This window comes from Neoarius graeffei, chromosome 4, assembly GCF_027579695.1.
Source record: "Neoarius graeffei isolate fNeoGra1 chromosome 4, fNeoGra1.pri, whole genome shotgun sequence".
Taxonomy (NCBI): Eukaryota; Metazoa; Chordata; class Actinopteri; order Siluriformes; family Ariidae; genus Neoarius; species Neoarius graeffei.
This window is the reverse complement of record NC_083572.1, coordinates 74,007,058-74,027,491: the sequence shown is the minus strand read 5'-3', so window position 1 is coordinate 74,027,491 and position 20,434 is coordinate 74,007,058. Positions and strand designations below refer to the sequence as shown.

Here is a 20,434-nt window from a genome sequence, read left to right as displayed (position 1 = left end):
GTTGCGGAAGGCTGATGATAGAGGGGGTAAGTGACCAGCGGAGTGAAATGATCACGCTGCATGTGGTAACTCACTGCTCTCTCCTCCCTTCATCAACAATCGGTCTTACATGTTGCAAGAGTGCAAGTCTTTCTTGACTTCGAAAGTTGGACATTGTAATCTAATCCAAATAAATAGCAGCCTTTTTCAGAAATTGCAGCAGCTAAAAATTTTATTCTTTGTGTAGGCTATTTGCAATGAGTGTAGTTTTCTGGGAGTGAATGTTGCGCGACAATCGAGAGAGGTTGCACACGGAAGCGCAGATAGCCTTGTAGTCCACGTTACACTGCCAGCAGACAGCGCCTCTTCATTTAACGGTAGCGCTTCTTTTGCAACATTGTTATGTAGGCCTAGCGCAGCAGCGATTAGGTTTTGCAACATTATTGTAACAATGTTGCAAAAGATAAGCGCTACCGTGAAGAGGCGCTGTCTGGCTGTGTGACGTGGACTCAAGGCTACTCTGCGCTTCTGGAGCAGCGGAGATTGTCAATGTGAACCCGTGTGCATGATCACTCCAGTTAGAAAACAACATTCACGGGAAATAGATAAAGTAGGCCTATTAAATATTCAAATGCTGCAATTTTTGAAAAAATTATATTTTAATAACATCAACAGTATCGGTATCGGTAGTACTCGGTATCGGCAAGTACTGAAATGATAGTACTCATACTCGTATCGGTTTTCACAAATGTGGTATCGGTGCATCTCTAACAGAGTCAACACAATGGAGGTATGTGGCTTCAGAAGATAATCCAGCTGACCACGCCTCCAGAGGGCTCACAGCAGAGCAACTGGTATCCTCTAACTGGTTCACAGGCCCAGACTTCCTCTGGCAGGAGGAGTTGCCAAGTGGAGAAGTCAAGGTGGGAGAGATTGCAAGTGATGACCCTGAACTTAAGAAGGTCCAGGTTCTCGACACCCAGGCAACAGAAGTCAGGTCGGTGCTAGATTGCTTGCACAAGTTCTCAGACTGGTCCAGAATGGTGAAAGCTATTGCCAGACTCCAGCGATATGTCAAGAACATTAAAGGTCTCAAGCCAAGGTCCTGTGAAGCCACCAGTTTAGAGGAAAGGAGGGAAGCAGAGCTGACCATAATCAAGATGGTTCCAAAAGCAGCCTTCTCTCAAGAAATACAGTTACTCCAAAGTCACAAGGAGATACCTGTCAAGGGCAGAGCCAATAAGTTGCACCGGTTGAGTCCATTCCTGGATGACCACAGTGTCCTCAGGGTTGGAGGCCGCTTAACTCATGCCGCCCTACATCCAGAGGTGAAGCATCCAGCGGTCCTACCGAAAGACAGTCATATGTCGAAGTTACTCGTCAAGCACTATCATGAAAGAACACTCCATCGAGGACGAGGGATGACCATGAATGCACTCCGATCCAATGGCATATGGATACTAGGCTGCAGCAAAGCAGTATCATCCCACATCTACAAGTGCACCAAGTGCAGGAAGTTCAGGAGATGCACTGAACAGCAAAGAATGGCAGACCTCCCTGAGGACCAAATGGAAACAGCCCCTCCATTCACCTACTGCGGGATGGATTGTTTTGGACCATTCTATGTAAAGGAAGGAAGGAAAGAGTTGAAGCATTACGGATTGATTCTTATCTGCATGTGTTCCAGAGTGGTTCACATTGAGATGCTCGACGACTTCACCACGGATGCCTTCATCAACGCTCTGTGTTCATTCATCGCCATTCATGGAAAGGTACGCCAGCTGAGAAGTGATCAAGGAACTAACTTCGTCGGAGCAAGACGAGAGTTTGCTGAAGCCCTGCAAGAGATGGATCAGAAAGAGCTCAAGGAGCTTGGATGTGAGTTCATCATGAACACCCCAGCTTCCAGTCATACGGGTGGTGTCTGGGAAAGACAGATATGCACCATAAGAAGTGTCTTGAGTTCCATTCTAGAACAGTCAGCCACGCAACTTGACTGCTCCTCTCTACGAACGTTCCTGTATGAAGTCATGGCGGTTGTAAACAGCAGACCTTTGACCACTGATTGTCTCAATGATTCATCCAGTCCAGAGCCTCTTACTCCAAACCACATCCTGACCATGAAATCTACAATACTCACTCCACCTCCTGGAAAGTTCGTCAAGGAAGATCTATACCTCCGCAAGAGATGGCATAGAGTTCAACTCCTATCCAACCACTTCTGGACAAGATGGAAGAAGGAGTACCTCCTGAATCTCCAACAGAGGCAGAAGTGGACCAAGGATCACAGTCCTTGGGGGTCAATGATATTGTACTCCTGCAAGATGATACAACACCACGTAACCAGTGGAGGATGGCAAAGGTTACTGAAGTGTACCCAGGAAAGGATGGAAGAGTGCGAAGACTCAAGTTGCTCATCTGTGACTCAACCATTGATGAAAGGGGAAAGCGCATCTCCAAACTTGTCCACCTGGAAAGGCCCATCCATAAGACGGTGACGCTGGTGGAGGCAGACTGAAGACCAAAGACCCAGTCTCTCTCTCTTTCTGTCTTTTGTCTTTTCTCGTTCTATCTTTCTCTGTCTCCCTCCAGGTACAGTCTGGTGATCATCCCTGGAGAGGCCAAGGACTGAAGCTATCGTTTAGTCTTGTTTAACCTTTCTTATGCAGTATTAAGTAATTAAGAAACATATGCGTTTGATATGTTTGGTGGGAGTATAACTGTCTCTGTGTCAGTTGATGCTGTCTAATATAAGTTCCTACCTACTTGCATGTAAGTAGGTTATATATAATTATATAATATAATAAATTTATTTTCCTTAATCCGCACTATTTTGATCAAAGAATACAGCAGGGCAAGCATGGCAGCAGACATTTTGATTCAAGAGAAAATTACCCAGAATTCCGTGCACTGGGGGTCTGAGGGCTCTAGAGGACCTGGTGTGAACAGAAAGAGGACTGAGGCCCCATCAAAGCTTAACTGGACCAGAAAGAGAACCCAGTCCTCTTTGTAATAAATTCACAGTGTGAACACAAAAAGAACCGAGTTCTTTTTCTGTTGGTCCACTTTTTGGTCCACTTAAAGAGGACTGAGTCTGGTTCCTTTAAAGGGGACCAGGTGTGAAAACACCCTAAGAGTCTTCCACAGTAAATCAACAATTGGATCATACTTAACCCTAGGTTAGATAGAGAAATATACCCAATTAGCTGAGTTTTTTTATATTATATATAAATAAAATACACACACACAGTGTCTTGCAAAAGTATTCATCCCCCTTGGTGTTTGTCCTGTTTTGTAACTTTTGTATTACAAGCTGGAATTAAAATGGATTTTTTGGAGGGTTTGCACCATTTGATTTACACAACATGCCAACCACTTTAAAGGTGAAAATTGTTGTTTTATTGTGACACAAACAGCAATTAAGATGGGAAAAAAACCAGAGGTGGAAAGTAACGAATTACATTACTCGCGTTACTGTATTTGAGTAGCTTTTTTTGTGTACTTATACTTTTTCAAGTAATTTTTAAAGAGTGTACTTTTACTTTTACTTAAGTATGTTTTCTTTTAAGTAGTGTACTTCAGTACATTTTACATCACAACCGTTACTGAGTAAAAAAAAAATAAAAAATAAAAAATAAAAAAAGGCTAAAACGGAGAAGGGTAAATGCGTTCTGGAAATGAATCACAGGAAGGACAGTTGTCGTGCGCGCGAGTCTCACACAGACAATGGCGGACATGCACCGGCGCTTTAGGGGGGGGGGGGCTCACGGCCCTGGGCCACAGCCAATCAGGGGCCTTGTAATATTAATAAAATAATAAACTGTCGGAATCGTGGGCCTACATTAATGTACGGATAGAAATAAGGTTAGAAATAAATGAGCGCACAGTAGCCTGCTGTAAGAGACATGGCGGATGTGGTTCGCGAAACGAACACCCACAACTGGACCAGAATAAAATGTAACAAAATGTAACGCCACGCACGAAAGCGCGCCAAAGACTGCAGACTACTGAGACACAAATTTAGAGGCTTTGAAAGATGAAGCGTTCACATGTTAGCGGGGCGCATAAAAGGAAAAAAAAGAGAGGAGATGCAGGTAATGATAGAATCGTTGCCTAAAGTCACAGACTTTTTTAAGGTAAGGATCACCAATCTGCTCAGAATATCAGCTACTTATCAGTTATCAGCCTACCAGCAGCTAGGCTATGTGCAGCTAGGCTAGATATGCTATGATCTGTCCAACAGTAAAATAAATCAGTTGTGATTTGAATACGTGTCGTGTGATTTGAGTTATAATCCTGTTAGTATAATAGCATATTTCGATGGGGATAATAAAATGTCTAAAACGGCATCTACTGAAGAAATTGATGAAAAGATTGTAGGCTATAATGTTCACAGTTCGGGCAGCAGACAGAGTAAGCATACTGAGGGGAACAGCAATACAAAGCTAGCGCAGATCCACATTTCTTGCTAGCTGTGTTGGGTGTGTTGTTAACCCGTGTGGATTTAAGTGAAATACTTGAGAAGTTCTGTGGTCAAGACAGCGTTTTAAGGTAAGGACGCTTGATTATTAATGTTTGCCCGCCGTGGCTTGTTGTTGACGAAAGGCCCACGTGATTTTGCCTTATGCAGCTACTGCTAGCGTCATGCTTTGAACTAGGTTAAGCTCATTTGTGCTAAAGGATGGGTTTATTGAAGGACTTTGATGTAGCTAGTTTCTTTTTAAAAAATCGTATGCTCAAAACAGTATGCCCGTGTTCATCATGTTTAACTTTTTTCTTGATGGAGTGCGTGAAATAGGGCTGTGCGATGTCCCCTTAATTGGCATCGACGATGTTTACAGTGCAAACATCGTGATGGACGATCATATCGTGTGTGTGGGGGGGGGGATTTTAATACCACATTATTAAATATATTATTATTATTATTATTATTATTATTATTAAAAGTATTAGATACTCATCCGAGGCTTTGGCACGTTAAGAAAAAAAGCGCTAGGTGATGTGGAATATTTGGCCTTGATCACGGATATGTGGTCCAGCTGCAACATGATGCCCTATATGTCAGCTACCGTACATTATGTGGACCGAGAGTGGGCAATGCAGTCCAAATGCCTGCAGACGAATTTCATGCCAGAGACACATTCAGCGGACAATTTAGAAGACGCATTATGCGAGACACTTGCCGAATGGAAAATAGAGGAGAAAAAGATCGCCTGTATAACAACGGGGCGAATATTGTCACAGCCATCAGGCAATTGAAATGGCCATGGTTAAGTTGTTTTGGGCACAATTTGAACCTGGCCATAACCAACTCGCTTGCGCAACAGAGGGCCAGTACAGACCGAGCGTTTGGAGTTTGCCGAGCAGTCAACACTGCGTTTGCGCACAGCTGGCTTCGGAGAAATGAGCTGCGCAAAGCGCAGGTGGAAATGAACCTCCCCGAGCACTCACTGATCACGGTAAGATATTAATCTGCTCTAACAATGAAAGACTAGTATTCAAACTATGAGAAGAAACTACACTTAAGCTATTACTCATTGTTTATTTACACCATATCAGTTGAAGATGCGTTTCGGCCTTTAGTGCGCACTTGAACGCGCTAATTTTTCCAATTTATTAGTGTTTGAATTATTGCACCAGCTTTTAAAATCATGATTTAATATTGGGTTTTTTTTTTACTGTCTTTACATTTGTCAGAATCACCTTCATTCTTCCATTTGGTTTGACATTATGGCTTAGAGTGGACCATTTTGTGTCTGAAAGTAGGCCTATTTACCAGATTAAAGTTATTTGACTTCTGCCGAAGTCTGCGCTTCACTGCCGTTTGATAAGGTGAAATATTTCCCGACTGTTAATAGTGGCTATTTGTTTGAACAACATGACAAATTTTACATTAAAAGTATAGTGTAGGCTAAAAAATGAAGTCAAAATTTATTATTAGTAGCATACTGTATTTGTGTAACCACGTTATGTTCACTAGCACGTCCCTGCACCATAGCCTACGTGAACAAGCGGTAATAGGATACTACTTTATAATGATTTATATAATTATGTATTTATAATATGTTATATTTATATATTAAACAAAACTAACTAACTAAACTAACAAAAAACTAACTTTTTAGGTTAAATAGGCCCAGATGATACCGTATATGCATGATTATGACAGGAGGGGGCGTGGTATCACGATGGTGGCTCTCCATCGTGATGGATGACCACCATCGTCGATGGACGATGGCATCGTCTATCGGCACAGCCCTAGCGTGAAATATTGTTGCAAGTGGTATTTTGATGCAGTCATGTCAAAAAGGCAGTTGAATGCACGGTCTCATTCAAGGAGAAGGAAGACTTGCGTGATGCTTGAACATAGATCGGTAAAATAGACCCTAGTAGGACTTGGTTTCATGTATTTCGGTCTGTAGAGTTATGAGTTTGGCTGCTGTCCATGGTGTTTACGTTTCATGTGGCCGCCGAGCCAAGTACCTTGACTTGCAGTGAATGTTTGTTTTCATGCCGCCGAGCTATTTTTATGTATTTTATTTTTTAAAAGGACTTGTCTGTAGGTGTGTGTGTTTTATGTTTACAACACATAGGTCTACATTATAGCGCACGCAGGCTTGTGTGGTTATCTCTGGCCATGCCCCTGCGTGAAAGTTACGCAGTATCACTGTCCTGTCCGTGGTAATAATCAGAACCGGCTCTGTAATGATAATGCGCACGTTTTTCTCTCCCTCTGTGGTCGGATGTGTTGAGCGATGTGAGCGTGGGCCTTGCGCAGCTACGCTGAGCCAAACGTAACCTATCGTAGGCTTCTAGGCTAATTACGCACTTACACTGTAAATGCTTGACACGTATTGCAAATAAAATAAGAGTGTTTTCCTGGCCAACGGTAAGGGTAGGGTTGACAGGTAGCCTATGAGGGGCCTAGCCCCTGGGCCACGGGTGTTGATAAAGCGCCCCTGCGGACATGGAGGAGACCAAGGAACCTGTGGTGGACGACCCTGCAGAAAACGCAATTTCTTCCAGTAATGAAGTGCACCCCTGGCCCTACATACGTGATCACTTCAGCTTCGTAGAGAAAAGGGGTGACAGTTTCATTATGCAATGCAGATTATGTGTGCCCAAGAAGACAACCATTGCGGCATACAAAAATTCGACGACTAATCTGCGCAAGCATGTTGAGGTAAGTAATGTCATTGGCATCATAATCACGGGCGCAGATAGAGGGTGGGACGGGTGGGATTCGTTCCACCCAGATTTAAATTCACCTCGTTCAGTCCCCCCCCACTTATAGGGAGGAAAAAATGTCTATGCTGTCTTTCTTTGCATAAGGCAAACCTCACGGAAAAATCAAAAGACTAATTACCATTCGGTTTATTGAGGTGCACAGCAGTGTATACATAGTTGCAACAACTCACATAAAACAAAACAAAGACTGATATTCGGTTGGTTGAGCTGCGCAGACTGCACAGGTTTCGAGCTCGAGCTTGGTTGCTATGGTTACCCACAACAAGTTTGACAGGCATATCGGGGTTGGGGTTGGTTTGCTGGCAGCTTTGTCCCCCCCAGTTTTTTGTCCCCCCCCAGTTCAAAAAACGTATCTGCGCCCCTGATCATAATGTTTCCTTTCCATAGTAAAACCGACAATAGGCTGGTTATATTCCAAAAATAGTGGATGGCATTGCTAATGTTGAAGTAGCAACCTGTTGGTACTGTAACATAACGGTAACTAGTCTGTTATTTGGTTGGCTAATCATGCAAGCAAGTTAGCTCGCCAACCTGACGTGATCAGTCCTCCTACCATTCTACATCCAACAGGCCAGAAAGGAATACTAAGCAAAACAAATAATGTTTGAATTGAATTGTTCAATAACACACAGTGCACACAGGCAAGCTACGAGATTTCGGTGCAACATTTCACTTTCATATTTCGTGTACAATGCTTTGTGCGTGGTCAGGGCGATGTAAACGACATGACTGTGTGTATTGACCTTTTTTGTTTGTCTCAGTTTTAATGCAGCATTATCCTAAGCATTCAATTTGATACACTTCCTTTAAATAAAACATCTGGGTTGAGATGTACATATATCCTTGTTTCCTCTTCTTTTTCATTTTTGCACAACACAATGGAGGCAGAAAACACCCATTGTTAAAAGTAACGTTTTACTTTTACTCAAAGTACATTTTAAATGATCTACTTTTTACTTTTACTTGAGTAGATTTTTTGTCTGGTAACTTTACTTGTACTTAAGTAAAATTTCATCAGAGTAACAGTACTTGTACTTGAGTATAATATTTTAGTACTCTTTCCACCTCTGATTATGTCACAGGTTCAACATACTGTATAATGCCACATAAATAAGCAAAGTATAGCCATAAATAGCAAAGTTTTTTTTATTCTGTTTTTTGATACAAATTGTTTAACACTACTCTACTGCACAATAAAAACTTTTCTAGTTATTTTTGTATTTTTCAATATTTTGTAATAACACATTCACTGTTAAAAAAAGTTTTAACTTAAAAAAAGTGAGTGCCCAGGCTGCCTTAAAATTGAGTTAATTGAAATTCACATAGTAAGTTAAATTGTTGTGAACTTACTATATTAATTTCAGTGAACTCAAAATTTTAAGGCAGCCCTTGCACTAACTAATTTAAAACAACAATTTTTTTACAGTGTTGATTTGCTTGATAGTTAAACATTTTTTTCTGCAGCTGAATGATTTTAATGCAGGGCTCAAAATAAATTTTCCCCTCAGGTAATACTCTGCTTTTTTTTCAGTAAGATAAGTAGCACTAGCACTAAGAAAACTTTAGATGCACCCACCCAAGTGTTTGTGGCACCAGTATATATGATGTCTGTGCTGTTTACAATGTGTACCACAGAGATCAAGTGTTACAAATGTAGCCTAATGAGCTAATATTACATTACAGGCATTAAGCAGACACTCTTATCCACAGAGACACTCAACAGCTTTTTTTTTTTGGCAATATTACATTGCAGGCATTTAGCAGATAATCTTATCCAGAACAACATATAACATACCAGAGCAGCTTGGGTTAGCTGGGGGTCAGGTGCCTTGCTCAAGGGCACTTCAGCCATTCCTGCTGGTCCAGGGAATAAAACTGGCAACTTTTCAATCCCAAAGCTGCTTCTCTAACCATTAGGCCATGGCTTCCCTGTTTTTATTAAGTTTGGTTGTTCACTGTACTGTCAATGGACAAGTCACACCAGGATTTCGTTTTGCTCTTTCCAGGGGCGGCATGGTGGTGTAGTGGTTAGCACTGTCGCCTCACAGCAAGAAGGTCCTGGGTTCAGCCTTTTCTGTGTGGAGTTTACATGTTCTCCCCGTGTCTGCGTGGGTTTCCTCTGGGTGCTCCGTTTTCCCCCACAGTCCAAAGACATGCACACTAGGTTAATTGGTGGTTCTAAATTGACCATAGGTGTGAATGGTTGTTTGTTTCTGTGTCAGCCCTGCGATAACCTGGCGATTTGTCCAGGGTGTACCCCGCCTCTCGCCCATAGTCAGCTGGCATAGGCTCCAGCTTGCCTGCAACCCTGTAGAACAGGATAAGTGGCTACAGATAATGGATGGATGATCTCTTTCCAGCAAACATTTCCCTTTAAGTAGCATAGTAACAAATTGTGGCATTCTAGTACACAAACCAGATCCAAATAAAGGCTAATATAAAATTTTATACATCATTCCTTAGCCTTATAAACTACCCTTGATATTCCACTGAGTACCTTCTTTCTGAATGCTGCTCTCTGCAATAATCACAATCACCAACAGCTAATTTGAAATTGAAAAGTTCATTAAATTTAACACCGCTGTATCTGCCAACAAAGCTTGCCTTTTCTCATGCATTTTCTGCATGTACTTTCTGCTTTTCCTCCAGTGCTGTCAGTGCATCCACAAGCATAGGAAATTGTGGTCATTGAAGCTTAACAGACAACTTATCACAAGTAGTATCTATGAGTGGTGGACTACTACACTGTGTGTCATTTTTGCCACACAAATGTTCATAGGTCTGGAAGACTGGCTACATTATTTGTATCATAAAACAATACAGATCATATATACAATCACACACACTACAGTACACAATACAAATGTTTACTTCATCTCATTTACAAGCAGAACATACTGTGTATGTGGTTATGTCAGAATGCAGGCACTTACAGATGTATGTGCAGAGGAGAGCGGGGTGCAAACTGTAAACAAAGCCAAGACGTGAGACTGGAATCGGAGTCAGAAAACTAGCGAGGGTCAGGCGATCGGCAAACAACATAGAGGGAAGACAGAGCGAAAACATGAGATGAACAGCAAAGGGTCAGAAAATTGAGATTCAGTCAGCAAATACAAGGCTTGGTATGAAATGTAAGAGAGCAAAACAATACTTTACAATGACGTGTGAGAGGGAAGCTTAAATAGGGAGACAGGTAATTAGGGAGACGAGTGACCACTGATTTCAATAGGCTGGTGACAGGGGGTGCTGTGGTTCTTGGGAACTGTAGTTCAAGGTGTCCATTTGTTCGTTCTCAACAGGTTTACTGACAGACCCCCCCAGAGGAACTCTCTCTGGGAGCTACATTCTTTCTAGGATGAACCCTACCTCTCGGTGCTGGTTTGTCAGGATATAGAAGCATGGAATCCTTGTTTGAGGAGTGGGTCTAGAATGTCCTTAGCAGTGACCCAACTTTGGGAAGGATATGGACCCAAGGAACAACCTACCAGGTATTCGACTTGGCCTCTTTTTCGTCTTGAGTTGAGGATCTTATTTACCTGGTAGATGGGCTCACCCTCTAAGTTGAGTGCTGGGTGCTCCTGGACTGGTGTGTTTCTGGTGAAAGGGCCTGGGATGGCAGGTTTCAGATTGGAGATGCATTGGGGATATTCAGCTGTGAGGGGGAAGTTCAAGACAGTACGAGACCTCATTGATATGACGCAATACCTTGAATGGCCCAATGTAACGTGGCTGGAGTTTTCTACAGGCACTGGGTTCTCTCAGGTTTCTTGTGGCCACCCATACTCTCTCACCCGGGGAAATGTTTATCTGCATATTCCTTATACTTGGCGTTGACTGACTCTAGACATTGATGTACCTTCTCCCAGATTGTCTGGCTATGTGTAAACTGGTCATCTACAGCTTTAACCTGGCTACAGTGATGCTTGAAAGTTTGTGAACCCTTTAAAATTTTCTATATTTCTGCATAAATATGACCTAAAACATCATCGGATTTTCACACAAGTCCTAAAAGTAGATAAAGAGAACCCAGTTAAATAAATGAAACAAAAATATTATACTTGGTCATTTATTTATTGAGGAAAATGATCCAATATTACATATCTGTGAGTGGCAAAAGTATGTGAAACTCTAGGCTTAGCAGTGAATTTGAAGGTGAAATTAGAGTCAGGTGTTTTCAATCAATGGGATGACAATCAGGTGTGAGTGGGCACCCTGTTTTATTTAAAGAACAGGGATCTATCAAAGTCTGATCTTCACAACACATGTTTGTGGAAGTGTATCATGGCACGAACAAAGGTAAGATTTCTGAGGACCTCAGAAAAAGCATTGTTGATGCTCATCAGGCTGGAAAAGGATGCAAACCCATCTCTAAAGAGTTTGGACTCCACCAGTCCACAGTCACACAGATTGTGTACAAATGAAGGAAATTCAAGACCATTGTTACCCTCCCCAGAAGTGATCAACCAACAAAGATCACTCCAAGAGCAAGGCATGTAATAGTCAGTGAGGTCGCAAAGGACCCCAGGGTAACTTCTAAGCAACTGAAGGCCTCTCTCACATTGGCTAATGCTAATGTTCATGAGTCCACCATCAGGAGAACACTGAACAACAATAGTGTGCATGGCAGGGTTGTAAGGAGAAAGCCACTGCTCTCCAAAAAGAACATTGCTGCTCGTCTACAGTTTGCTAAAGATCACATGGACAAGGCAGAAGGCTATTGGAAAAATGTTTTGTGGACAGATGAGAACTTTTTGGTTGAAGTGAGAAGCGTTATGTTTGGAGAAAGGAAAACACTGCATTCCAGCATAAGAACCTTATTCCATCTGTGAAACATGGTGGTGGTAGTATCATGGTTTGGGCCTGTTTTGCTGCATCTTGGCCAGGACGGCTTGCCATCATTGATGGAACAATGAATTCTGAATTACACCAACGAATTCTAAAGGAAAATGTCAGGACATGTGTCCATGAACTGAGGGCCTGTCCACACGGCAACGGATTCAGGTGACTCCGATACAATTGCTTATCGTTTAGGCCTGGCGTCCACATGGCACCGGTGTTTTGGGTGCCCAAAACGCAATCTTTTTGAGAACGGGTTCCAGAGTGGAAAGATCTGGCAACGTTGCCGTTGCGAAGTCATCTAGATGAGTAGAACGGATTTGTTTACGATGACGTCACAGCCACATGACCAGCCACATGACCAGCCACATGACTCTCGCGCGCCTCATTCATAACAACAACAATGGCGGCTCCCATAGTAGTAGTATTTTCAGTGTTGCAGACGCTGCTAAGTTTATTCGCATTATTGAGACAAAATTTAGAGGAGTTGCAGCGACTAGGCGAGCGGCGGAGACGCTTACACGGCCACACGCGTCAGATTCTTTTAAACCCACCACGGCATGTAACTAGACGGGCCAAAAGAAGATGATTTTGGGTGAGACCGGGAAGAACCAGTAGCTGGTGGGACAACTTCATGAATGGTGTTGTCGTGGACGCAGAGTGGAGAGAGAACTTTCGGATGTCCAGAGCTTCACTTGTGGCCCTGAGCGAAGAACTTTGTCCTCATATTGAAGGCCAAACAACCAACATGAGAGAAGCGATTGGACCATTAAAGAAGGTCGCTTGCACGCTGTACTACCTGAGCGACGAGGGAAGGCTACGGAAGACGGCTAACTCCTTCGGCCTGTCGCGGCAGGCTGTCTCCGTCGTCGTGAGGCAGACATGCAAAGCCATCGCTCTCCACCTCGGTCCGAAATATATCAAGCTGCCCTTCACAGAACCCGAGGCAGAGGAGCTTGTGTCTGGCTTTCACCGTGTACATGGCATGCCACAGTGTTTGGGAGCAGTCGACGGGACCCACATTGAAATCAAGCAGCCATCATCCCACGCCATGGACTACATCAACAGAAAGGGTAAACATTCGTTAAATGTACAAGCAGTGTGTGACTACAAGTACAGATTTATGGATGTAGTTATAAAGTGGCCTGGCAGTACGCATGATGCACGAGTGTTTGCTAATTCAAAGATCAGCACCTACTTTAAAACCGGCAAGATTCCAGCATTGAAAAAGCAGATAGTGGATGATGAGGAACCCATCCCCATATTTCTCCTGGGTGACCCAGCCTATCCACTACTACCTTTCCTGATGAAGGAATATTCAAACGGTGGCTCCACGCCACAAGAGCAGTACTTTGGGTTATGTTTGTGTAGGGCACGCATGGTCATTGAGTGTGCTTTTGGTCGGCTGAAGGCCAGATTTGCATCCCTGAGAAGAGCAATGGACATTAACCTCAGTGACTTGCCCTATGTAATTTATGCCTGCTTTGCTCTCCACAACTACTGTGAAGAAAACAGTAAGACCATGGACGAACACTGTGTGGAGAGTGCTGTACAATGTGACCAGGAAGTACAGCCTTCCACACAAAGCAACAGTTACCTGACTGACTGTAATGAGACAGAGGGGAGAAGGGTCAGAAGAGTGATTACAAAGTTCCTTAACCCTTGAACAGTTTTTTTGTATGTACCACTGTAACTTCTGTTCACTGCTTTTTTAATGAACCAATCACTTTTGTATATAGAATTCTTTAGTGTGGATTTAGTAAACTGTGCGGGTGTTGTACATAGACAAGTGACTCAAACCATTTCTTGCCTGCTTTCTATTGGATAAGAATATTTTGAAATTGTTTACACATCAACCTGACTTACCTGCCAGACAGACAATTTACACCTGCTTTGATAAACAGAAAGTACAGCCTTCCACACAAAGCAACAGTTACCTGACTATAATGGAGGCAGAGGGGAAAAGAGTCAGAGGACCCTTCAACAGACTGTAATAACCACTGCATTGCATTCACTTTTGTATACTGCTTCTCTTTTAAATAAACAAGTAACTGAACCATTTCTTGAATTTCTTTTTTATTGGATAAGACTGATTTTCAAAATGTTCACACAATTTAAAAAGTTATATGAATTAAATAAAAATGCTTTAAGAAATGTTCACACAATTTAAAAAGTAATATGAATTAAATAAAAATTCTTTAAGAAATGTTCACACACAATTTAAAAAGTTATATGAATTAAATAAAAATGCTTTAAGAAATGTTCACACAATAAGAAAAAAAAGTTATAAAATTATGCACACTAATAAAACTACATAACAAATAAAATTAAACTAGCAGGCACATTGATGCACTTTATGTGTCCACGTCATCCTCTTGCAGCAGTACCCTTCTGTACGAGAAACCTGGAGCAGTGTGTGTACGTTGAGCGCTGTGTGATGGGGTGGTGTGTGATGGTGTGTTGCTTGTAGTGGTGTGTAATGGTGTGTATGCATCTGCATGATGATGCGGTGTGTGCAGGTAAGGTGGTGCTGCATGGTGCGCTGGCATGTATGGCCTATACAGATGTGGAGCAGGGGCTTGTGGCTGTTGCTGGAGCACAAGTGTCTGTAGCAGTTCAAACCCATTCTTAATAGTGTTCGTGATGAGTTCAATGTTGTTGTTCGTCCGCTCCAGGTTCTCATTGGCACGCTTCTCCGACTCCTCCATGAGCTGCAGCATTCTCCTCTTAATCTGGAGATCCTCCTGCACGGCTGCATCCATTGGGGCCTTCCTCCTCAGCCTGTCCCCTCTGTGGCTTTCTAGTTTTGCCTTAAAAAACAAAAAGTTTATACATTTTAGAATGCATCACCAGTAGCAAACACAACACCACCCTAAAGCAGTTTGTATTTTTAAGCCCTGAAGAAGGCCTGGGGTGAGGCCGAAACATGTTGGCTTTTTAAAAGTTCAAAATGAACTAGCTATACTGAGTAAAAGCTTTTTATGGAAGAAGAACAGTGCCTTGGCCGTCCTTTATCCACTTGCAACACCCTAAAGCAACATGAGCATACCGAACGTTACACCGTGCCAGCTTTGAAGTAGCATAACATATAACTCACAGCAAGTAGGCCTTCAAGATTGAAATCATGAAACCATGTGCTTGCTTACCTGAAGCAAATTTCTCCGCCGGTTGACCTCTGCAGCAGACGGATTGGACACGGTGGAAGCCGAAGAAACCTCTAGCTCGACAGACGACCAGGGAGAATCAGATGTCGAGGAGGAGGAGGCCGAATCTTCCACCAATCTTTCCACCAAATCAGCACTCTCGATGCCCGATGGGATGCTGTCGGTTCCAGGCGAACCACCCCAGATCTCTTCGCACAGTTCAAAGAATACAAAAACCACACGTCCGTGGCCACTCCGATGCCCAAAGTCGACGGCATGCCGGTATTTATTTCTAATACCCTTCAGCTTTGCAGCAATCTGGGCCTTTGAGATGCTGCTGGGGTCGTGAGGAAAGTCCTTCCCGGCAGCCATTTCCCCGGTGGTATATTGCTGCCGAAAGGCGAGCGTAATATCGCCATACTTGGCCTGGCATGTTTCCCAGTCCACATTCTCCTGATATTTGGAGGTTTTGTAGTTCAGAGTCACTCGCAGGAGTAACTCCACCTCGTTATCAGTCCAAACAAGAGGGTTGGTTTTTTCTAGCGTGGTCACAGCCATTTTCTTCTTGTTGTTGTGTGAAGAGAAGAAGAAGGGTTTTGTGCGCATGCGTCCATGCCAAGATTTTTTTCTTCTATTTTTCTGGTGTCTTCGATGGGACCGTTACAGCGCACGTAGTGGTGTGGCATGTGTATTGCATCGTTTTCAGCAAGCGTTGCATTGCCATATGGACCTGATATTCTACTGATCGTTGCCCATTTGGACGCGATATTTTTTTAAATAACATCTCGTTGCCGTTGTCGTGTGGATGTGGCCTGAATCTCGAGAGAAGGTGGGTCATGCAGCTAGAAAACGACCCTAAGCACACAAGTCGTTCTACCAAAGAATGGTTAAAGAAGAATAAAGTTAATGTTTTGGAATGGCCAAGTCAAAGTCCTGGCCTTAATCCAATTGAAATAATGTAGAAGGACCTGAAGCGAGCAGTTCATGTGAGAAAACCCACCAACATCCCAGAGTTGAAGCTGTTCTGTATGGAGGAATGGGCTAAAATTTCTCCAAGCCAGTGTACAGGACTGATCAACAGTTACCGGAAGCATTTATTTGCAGTTACTGCTGCACAAGGGAGTCACACTAGATACTGAAAGCAAAGGTTCACATGCTTTTGCCATTCGCAGATATGTAATATTGGATCATTTTCCTCAATAAATAAATGACCAAGTATAATATTTTTGTCTCATTTGTTGAACTGGGTTCTCTTTATCTACTTTTAGGACTTGTGTGAAAATCTGATGATGTTTTAGGTCATATTTATGCAGAAATATAGAAAATTCTAAAGGGTTCACAAACTTTCAAGCACCACTGTAGGTGCGTTGTCCCAGGGAAACAGGGGCGGTTGGTAGCCCACAGGCTTTCCCCTTACTAAAGACCTCTGAAAGGTTGCTATAACAGTTAGGAATGTTGTCCATGGAGTCTGGTTGCAGACTCTCCACTGAGATGGAAGATAGATTGACCTGGGGATGAGAGAGATAACTCTGAAAGCAGGTAGGTGACCATTGGAGAATTTCCTTATTCTGCCACGAGATCAAGGGGTAATGCAGTTGTAGCCAGGGATAACCAAGAATAATATCATGATCCACAGTTATATTCACGGTCACATACAGGGAGATGAGTTTTGTGTAATGCTCCTACTTGGATCTGAACTGGGATGGTACGTGTGGTGACGAGACCATCTCCTATGGGTCCTCCATCGATGGCCCTAGTGCTGAGTACACTGTGCAGAGGGGTGGTAGGCAGGTTGAACCTCTGAACGATCATACTGCTTATAAAGTTCCCCTCTGCCCCTGAATTGTCAAAAGCACAAAGGACATATGTGGAGGACGGCACCTTTAATAAAACTGGAATCTTGAGTGATTTTGAATTGAACTTTCTCACCGGACTCACAGGTCATGCTAGGCCTTCTGCTGGAGCCACATGGGGTGGATGGATGGGACAGTGTCTGATGTTATGCTCAGAGGTCCCACAGTAGAAAACACAAACCCTCCTTTCATCTTCTCTCACACTCTGCATGGGTTAACCGGGTGCATGACACCTCCATGGGTGAACTGTCTTCAGAGGGTTGAACAGGCTTGGAACTTTCTTGGACAGAGGGTTGGTGTGACAACAGATGGTCGAGATGAATAGCCAAGTCAATGAGAGAGTCCAGTGTGAGGTTCTCATCTCTACAGGCCAGTTCGTTAATGATCTCAGGGTGCAGACCTTGGTGAAAAACTGCTTTCAGGGCCAGATTGTTCCATCCACTGGCAGCTGCTAATGTTCTGAAATCCAGGGCATACTCTGCAATGCTTCTAGAACCTTGAGAACTGGTCAGCAGACTTTCACTGACCTCAATCCCTTCAGGTTCATGGTCACACACTCTCCTGAATAGGGTAAGGAACTGCTCATATGGCGTGGTCTGCTCACCACCCTTGTCCCAAACGGCAGTTGCCCATCATACTGCTTTGCCAGTGAGAAAGGATAGAAATTTAGCAATTTTGTGCTCATCAGACAGGTTAGGCATGGTAGCAAAATACATGGGGCATTGAAGTAGAAAACCTTTACATGCGATAGCATCTTTGGCAAGTTTCTCCAGTGTGGAGAGCTGCAGTGCTGGGCTAGGAGGAGACTCAGGGCGTGTTATGAGGGCCTACAACATCACAGTTGCGAGTTGTGCCATACAAGTGTTGAGGTCTGTAAGCATTGTTGATGTTCTCCTATTAAATGCCCCTGTGCATACAGAGCAGTCTGCTTCGATTCTTCTGCTACATTCATTTTTGGTGAAGTATCCTGTCAGAATGCAGGCACTTACAGATGTACGTGCAGAGGAGAGCAGGGTGCAAACTGTAAACAAAGCCAAGACACGAGACTGGAATCGAAGTCAGTAAACTAGCGAGGGTCAGGCGATCGGCGAATAATGTAGTAGAGGGAAGATAAAAAGTGAAAATGTGAGATGAAGAGCAAAGGGTCAGAAAATCAAGCAGCAGCCAGAACCTACAAGGCTTAATATGAACTGAGAGAGCAGAACGATACTTCACAATGGGATGTGTGAGAGGGAGGCTTAAATAGGGTGACAGGTAATTAGGGAGACGAGTGACAGCTGATTTCAATAGGCTGGTGACAGGGGGCACTGTGGTTCTTGGGAACTGTAGTTCAAGGTATCCATGTTTGTAGTTTGTTCGTTCTCAACAGGTTTACTGACAGGTTAACTTTTGCCTATTTCCCCTGGTTTGGATAATAAGCCTTTCGTAATTCATTTCTAGTAAAAAATGAAGCTAGAGATGGTAAAATTTATTACCTTGAATAAATAAAGCTATAACTAGGGCTTTCTTTTTTTAATCACTACTTAAATATAATAATTTGTCAGAACACCTTCAACAGTTCGGTTACATATACAAAGCATTTTATGTGAATAATAAAGGAGCTTGATTGAATACACATACATGCATTTTAAACATCACATGAGTGGCAGGTTTTCACTGCATGTTGCAAATGTACACCTTGTATTTGGCACATGTGTACTGTCATTTATCATTTATTTCATGGTTACTTGTTCATTCTCCACAGTTTCGATACTGTCATTACTTGCATGTCCAGTAGACCAGAACACCTTGTACATGATATAAATGTGTAGGGCATGCACAAGGGCCACTCAGTAAGAATGAGTTTTTCAATGTATTCTTCACAGCAAATAAGCCAAGGCCAATTAGTATCAGGTTGAAATAAGAATTAATTGTGTTATATTTCTTTTGCTAAATATTGAAAATGGGCCTCAAGGCCTGGAACACCATATGAGTGTTAATTCAATTTTATAAATTTAATTTTTGATTTCACTTTGCATCACTGTCACATAACCAAAAGTCTGGACATAGATTTAGATCCTTAAAGGTCATAGGCAACGTTTTTAATTTTATGCACATTTGAAACTTTATATGTTAAAAAACCCTCTGTAATTTTCTTCTGGTCCCAAGAAATATTGTTAATAAGTAATAATTAAAATAAGTTAGCACGGATCATGATGAATTTCTGTTTGGCTATTTTCGTGACCACTCGGTGCGTGATGTCATTTAAGACAAGCAAACCGCTTGAGTTGAGTCCACTTCTGTTTACTTACATTGCCGTTCGACTTGAGCGCAGACGTGCGTTCATGAATTTCCAAAGGAAAACCATGCCTTATTGTTCTGCAGTGAACTGTCACAACGAGGCCGGTTCAGGAAGAAGTTTTTACCTTTTACCAAGAGTGGAGAAGAGGCAGAGAGAGTGGATTGGCTTTTTCCGGAAGAGGAGAAGAGGCGGAGCGAGAGGATTGGCTTTTTCCGAAAAAGGAGAAGAGGCGGAGTGAGTGGGTTGGCTTTTTCTGAAAAAGGAGAAGAGGCGGAGTGAGTGGGTTGGCTTTTTCCGAAAAAGGAGAAGAAGTGGAACGAGTGGGTTGGCTTTTTCTGAAAAAGGAGAAGAGGCGGAGAGAGTGGATTGTGCGCGTGAAACAAAATCAAGCAGTCAAAGAAGAAACGGAGCAGCAATGCTCAAGCAAAAAGGAGAAGATTGGAGGTAAACATTTTTACTTTTGCTTGTAATTGACAAGTCAAGAATCCTGAGGGCTCCTGTACAATCATTGTGGAATTGACACAAAGGGATATTTCCTCCTCTCCCCTCCTAGAACTGCCACCTTATTGTGGTGGAGGGGTTTGTGTGCTTGAATGATCCTAGGAGCTATGTTGTCGGGGGCATTATGCCCCTGTTAGGGTTTCCCAAGGCAGACAGGTCCTAGGTGACAGGCCAGACCAAGAGCAGTTCACCAAAAAACCCCTATGGAGAAAAAATCCAGGACTGTGACGTCGCCCGGTAGGACGCAGCCGGGGCCCCACCCTGGAGCCAGGCCCGGGGTTGGGGCTCGTATGCGAGCGCTTGGTGGCCGGGCCTTTGCCCATGGGGCCCGGCCGGGCTCAGCCCGAAGAGGTGATGTGGGCCCGACCTCCTGTGGGTTCACCACCCACAGAGGTAGCAGTAGGGGTTTGGTGCAGTGTGGATTGGGTGGCAGTCGAAGGCAGGGGCCTCGACGACCTGATCCCCGGACACAGCGGCTGGCTGTTGGGACATGGAATGTCAATTCGCTGGGGGGGGAGGAGCCTGAGCTTGTGCGGGAGGTTGAGAGGTACCGGCTAGAGATAGTCGGGCTCACCTCCACGCACAGCTTGGGC

The 20,434-nt window shown here is 43.3% G+C and overlaps 1 protein-coding gene across 1 annotated transcript; it reads left to right on the top strand.

The window, feature by feature from the left end:
* The first annotated feature begins 12,697 nt into the window (after window positions 1-12,697).
* On the top strand, window positions 12,698-13,729 carry LOC132884614 (putative nuclease HARBI1). Its single transcript, XM_060918458.1, has one exon. It carries the CDS (start codon window positions 12,698-12,700, stop codon window positions 13,727-13,729), a length of 1,032 nt encoding a protein of 343 aa, XP_060774441.1.
* The last annotated feature ends 6,705 nt before the right edge of the window (window positions 13,730-20,434 follow it).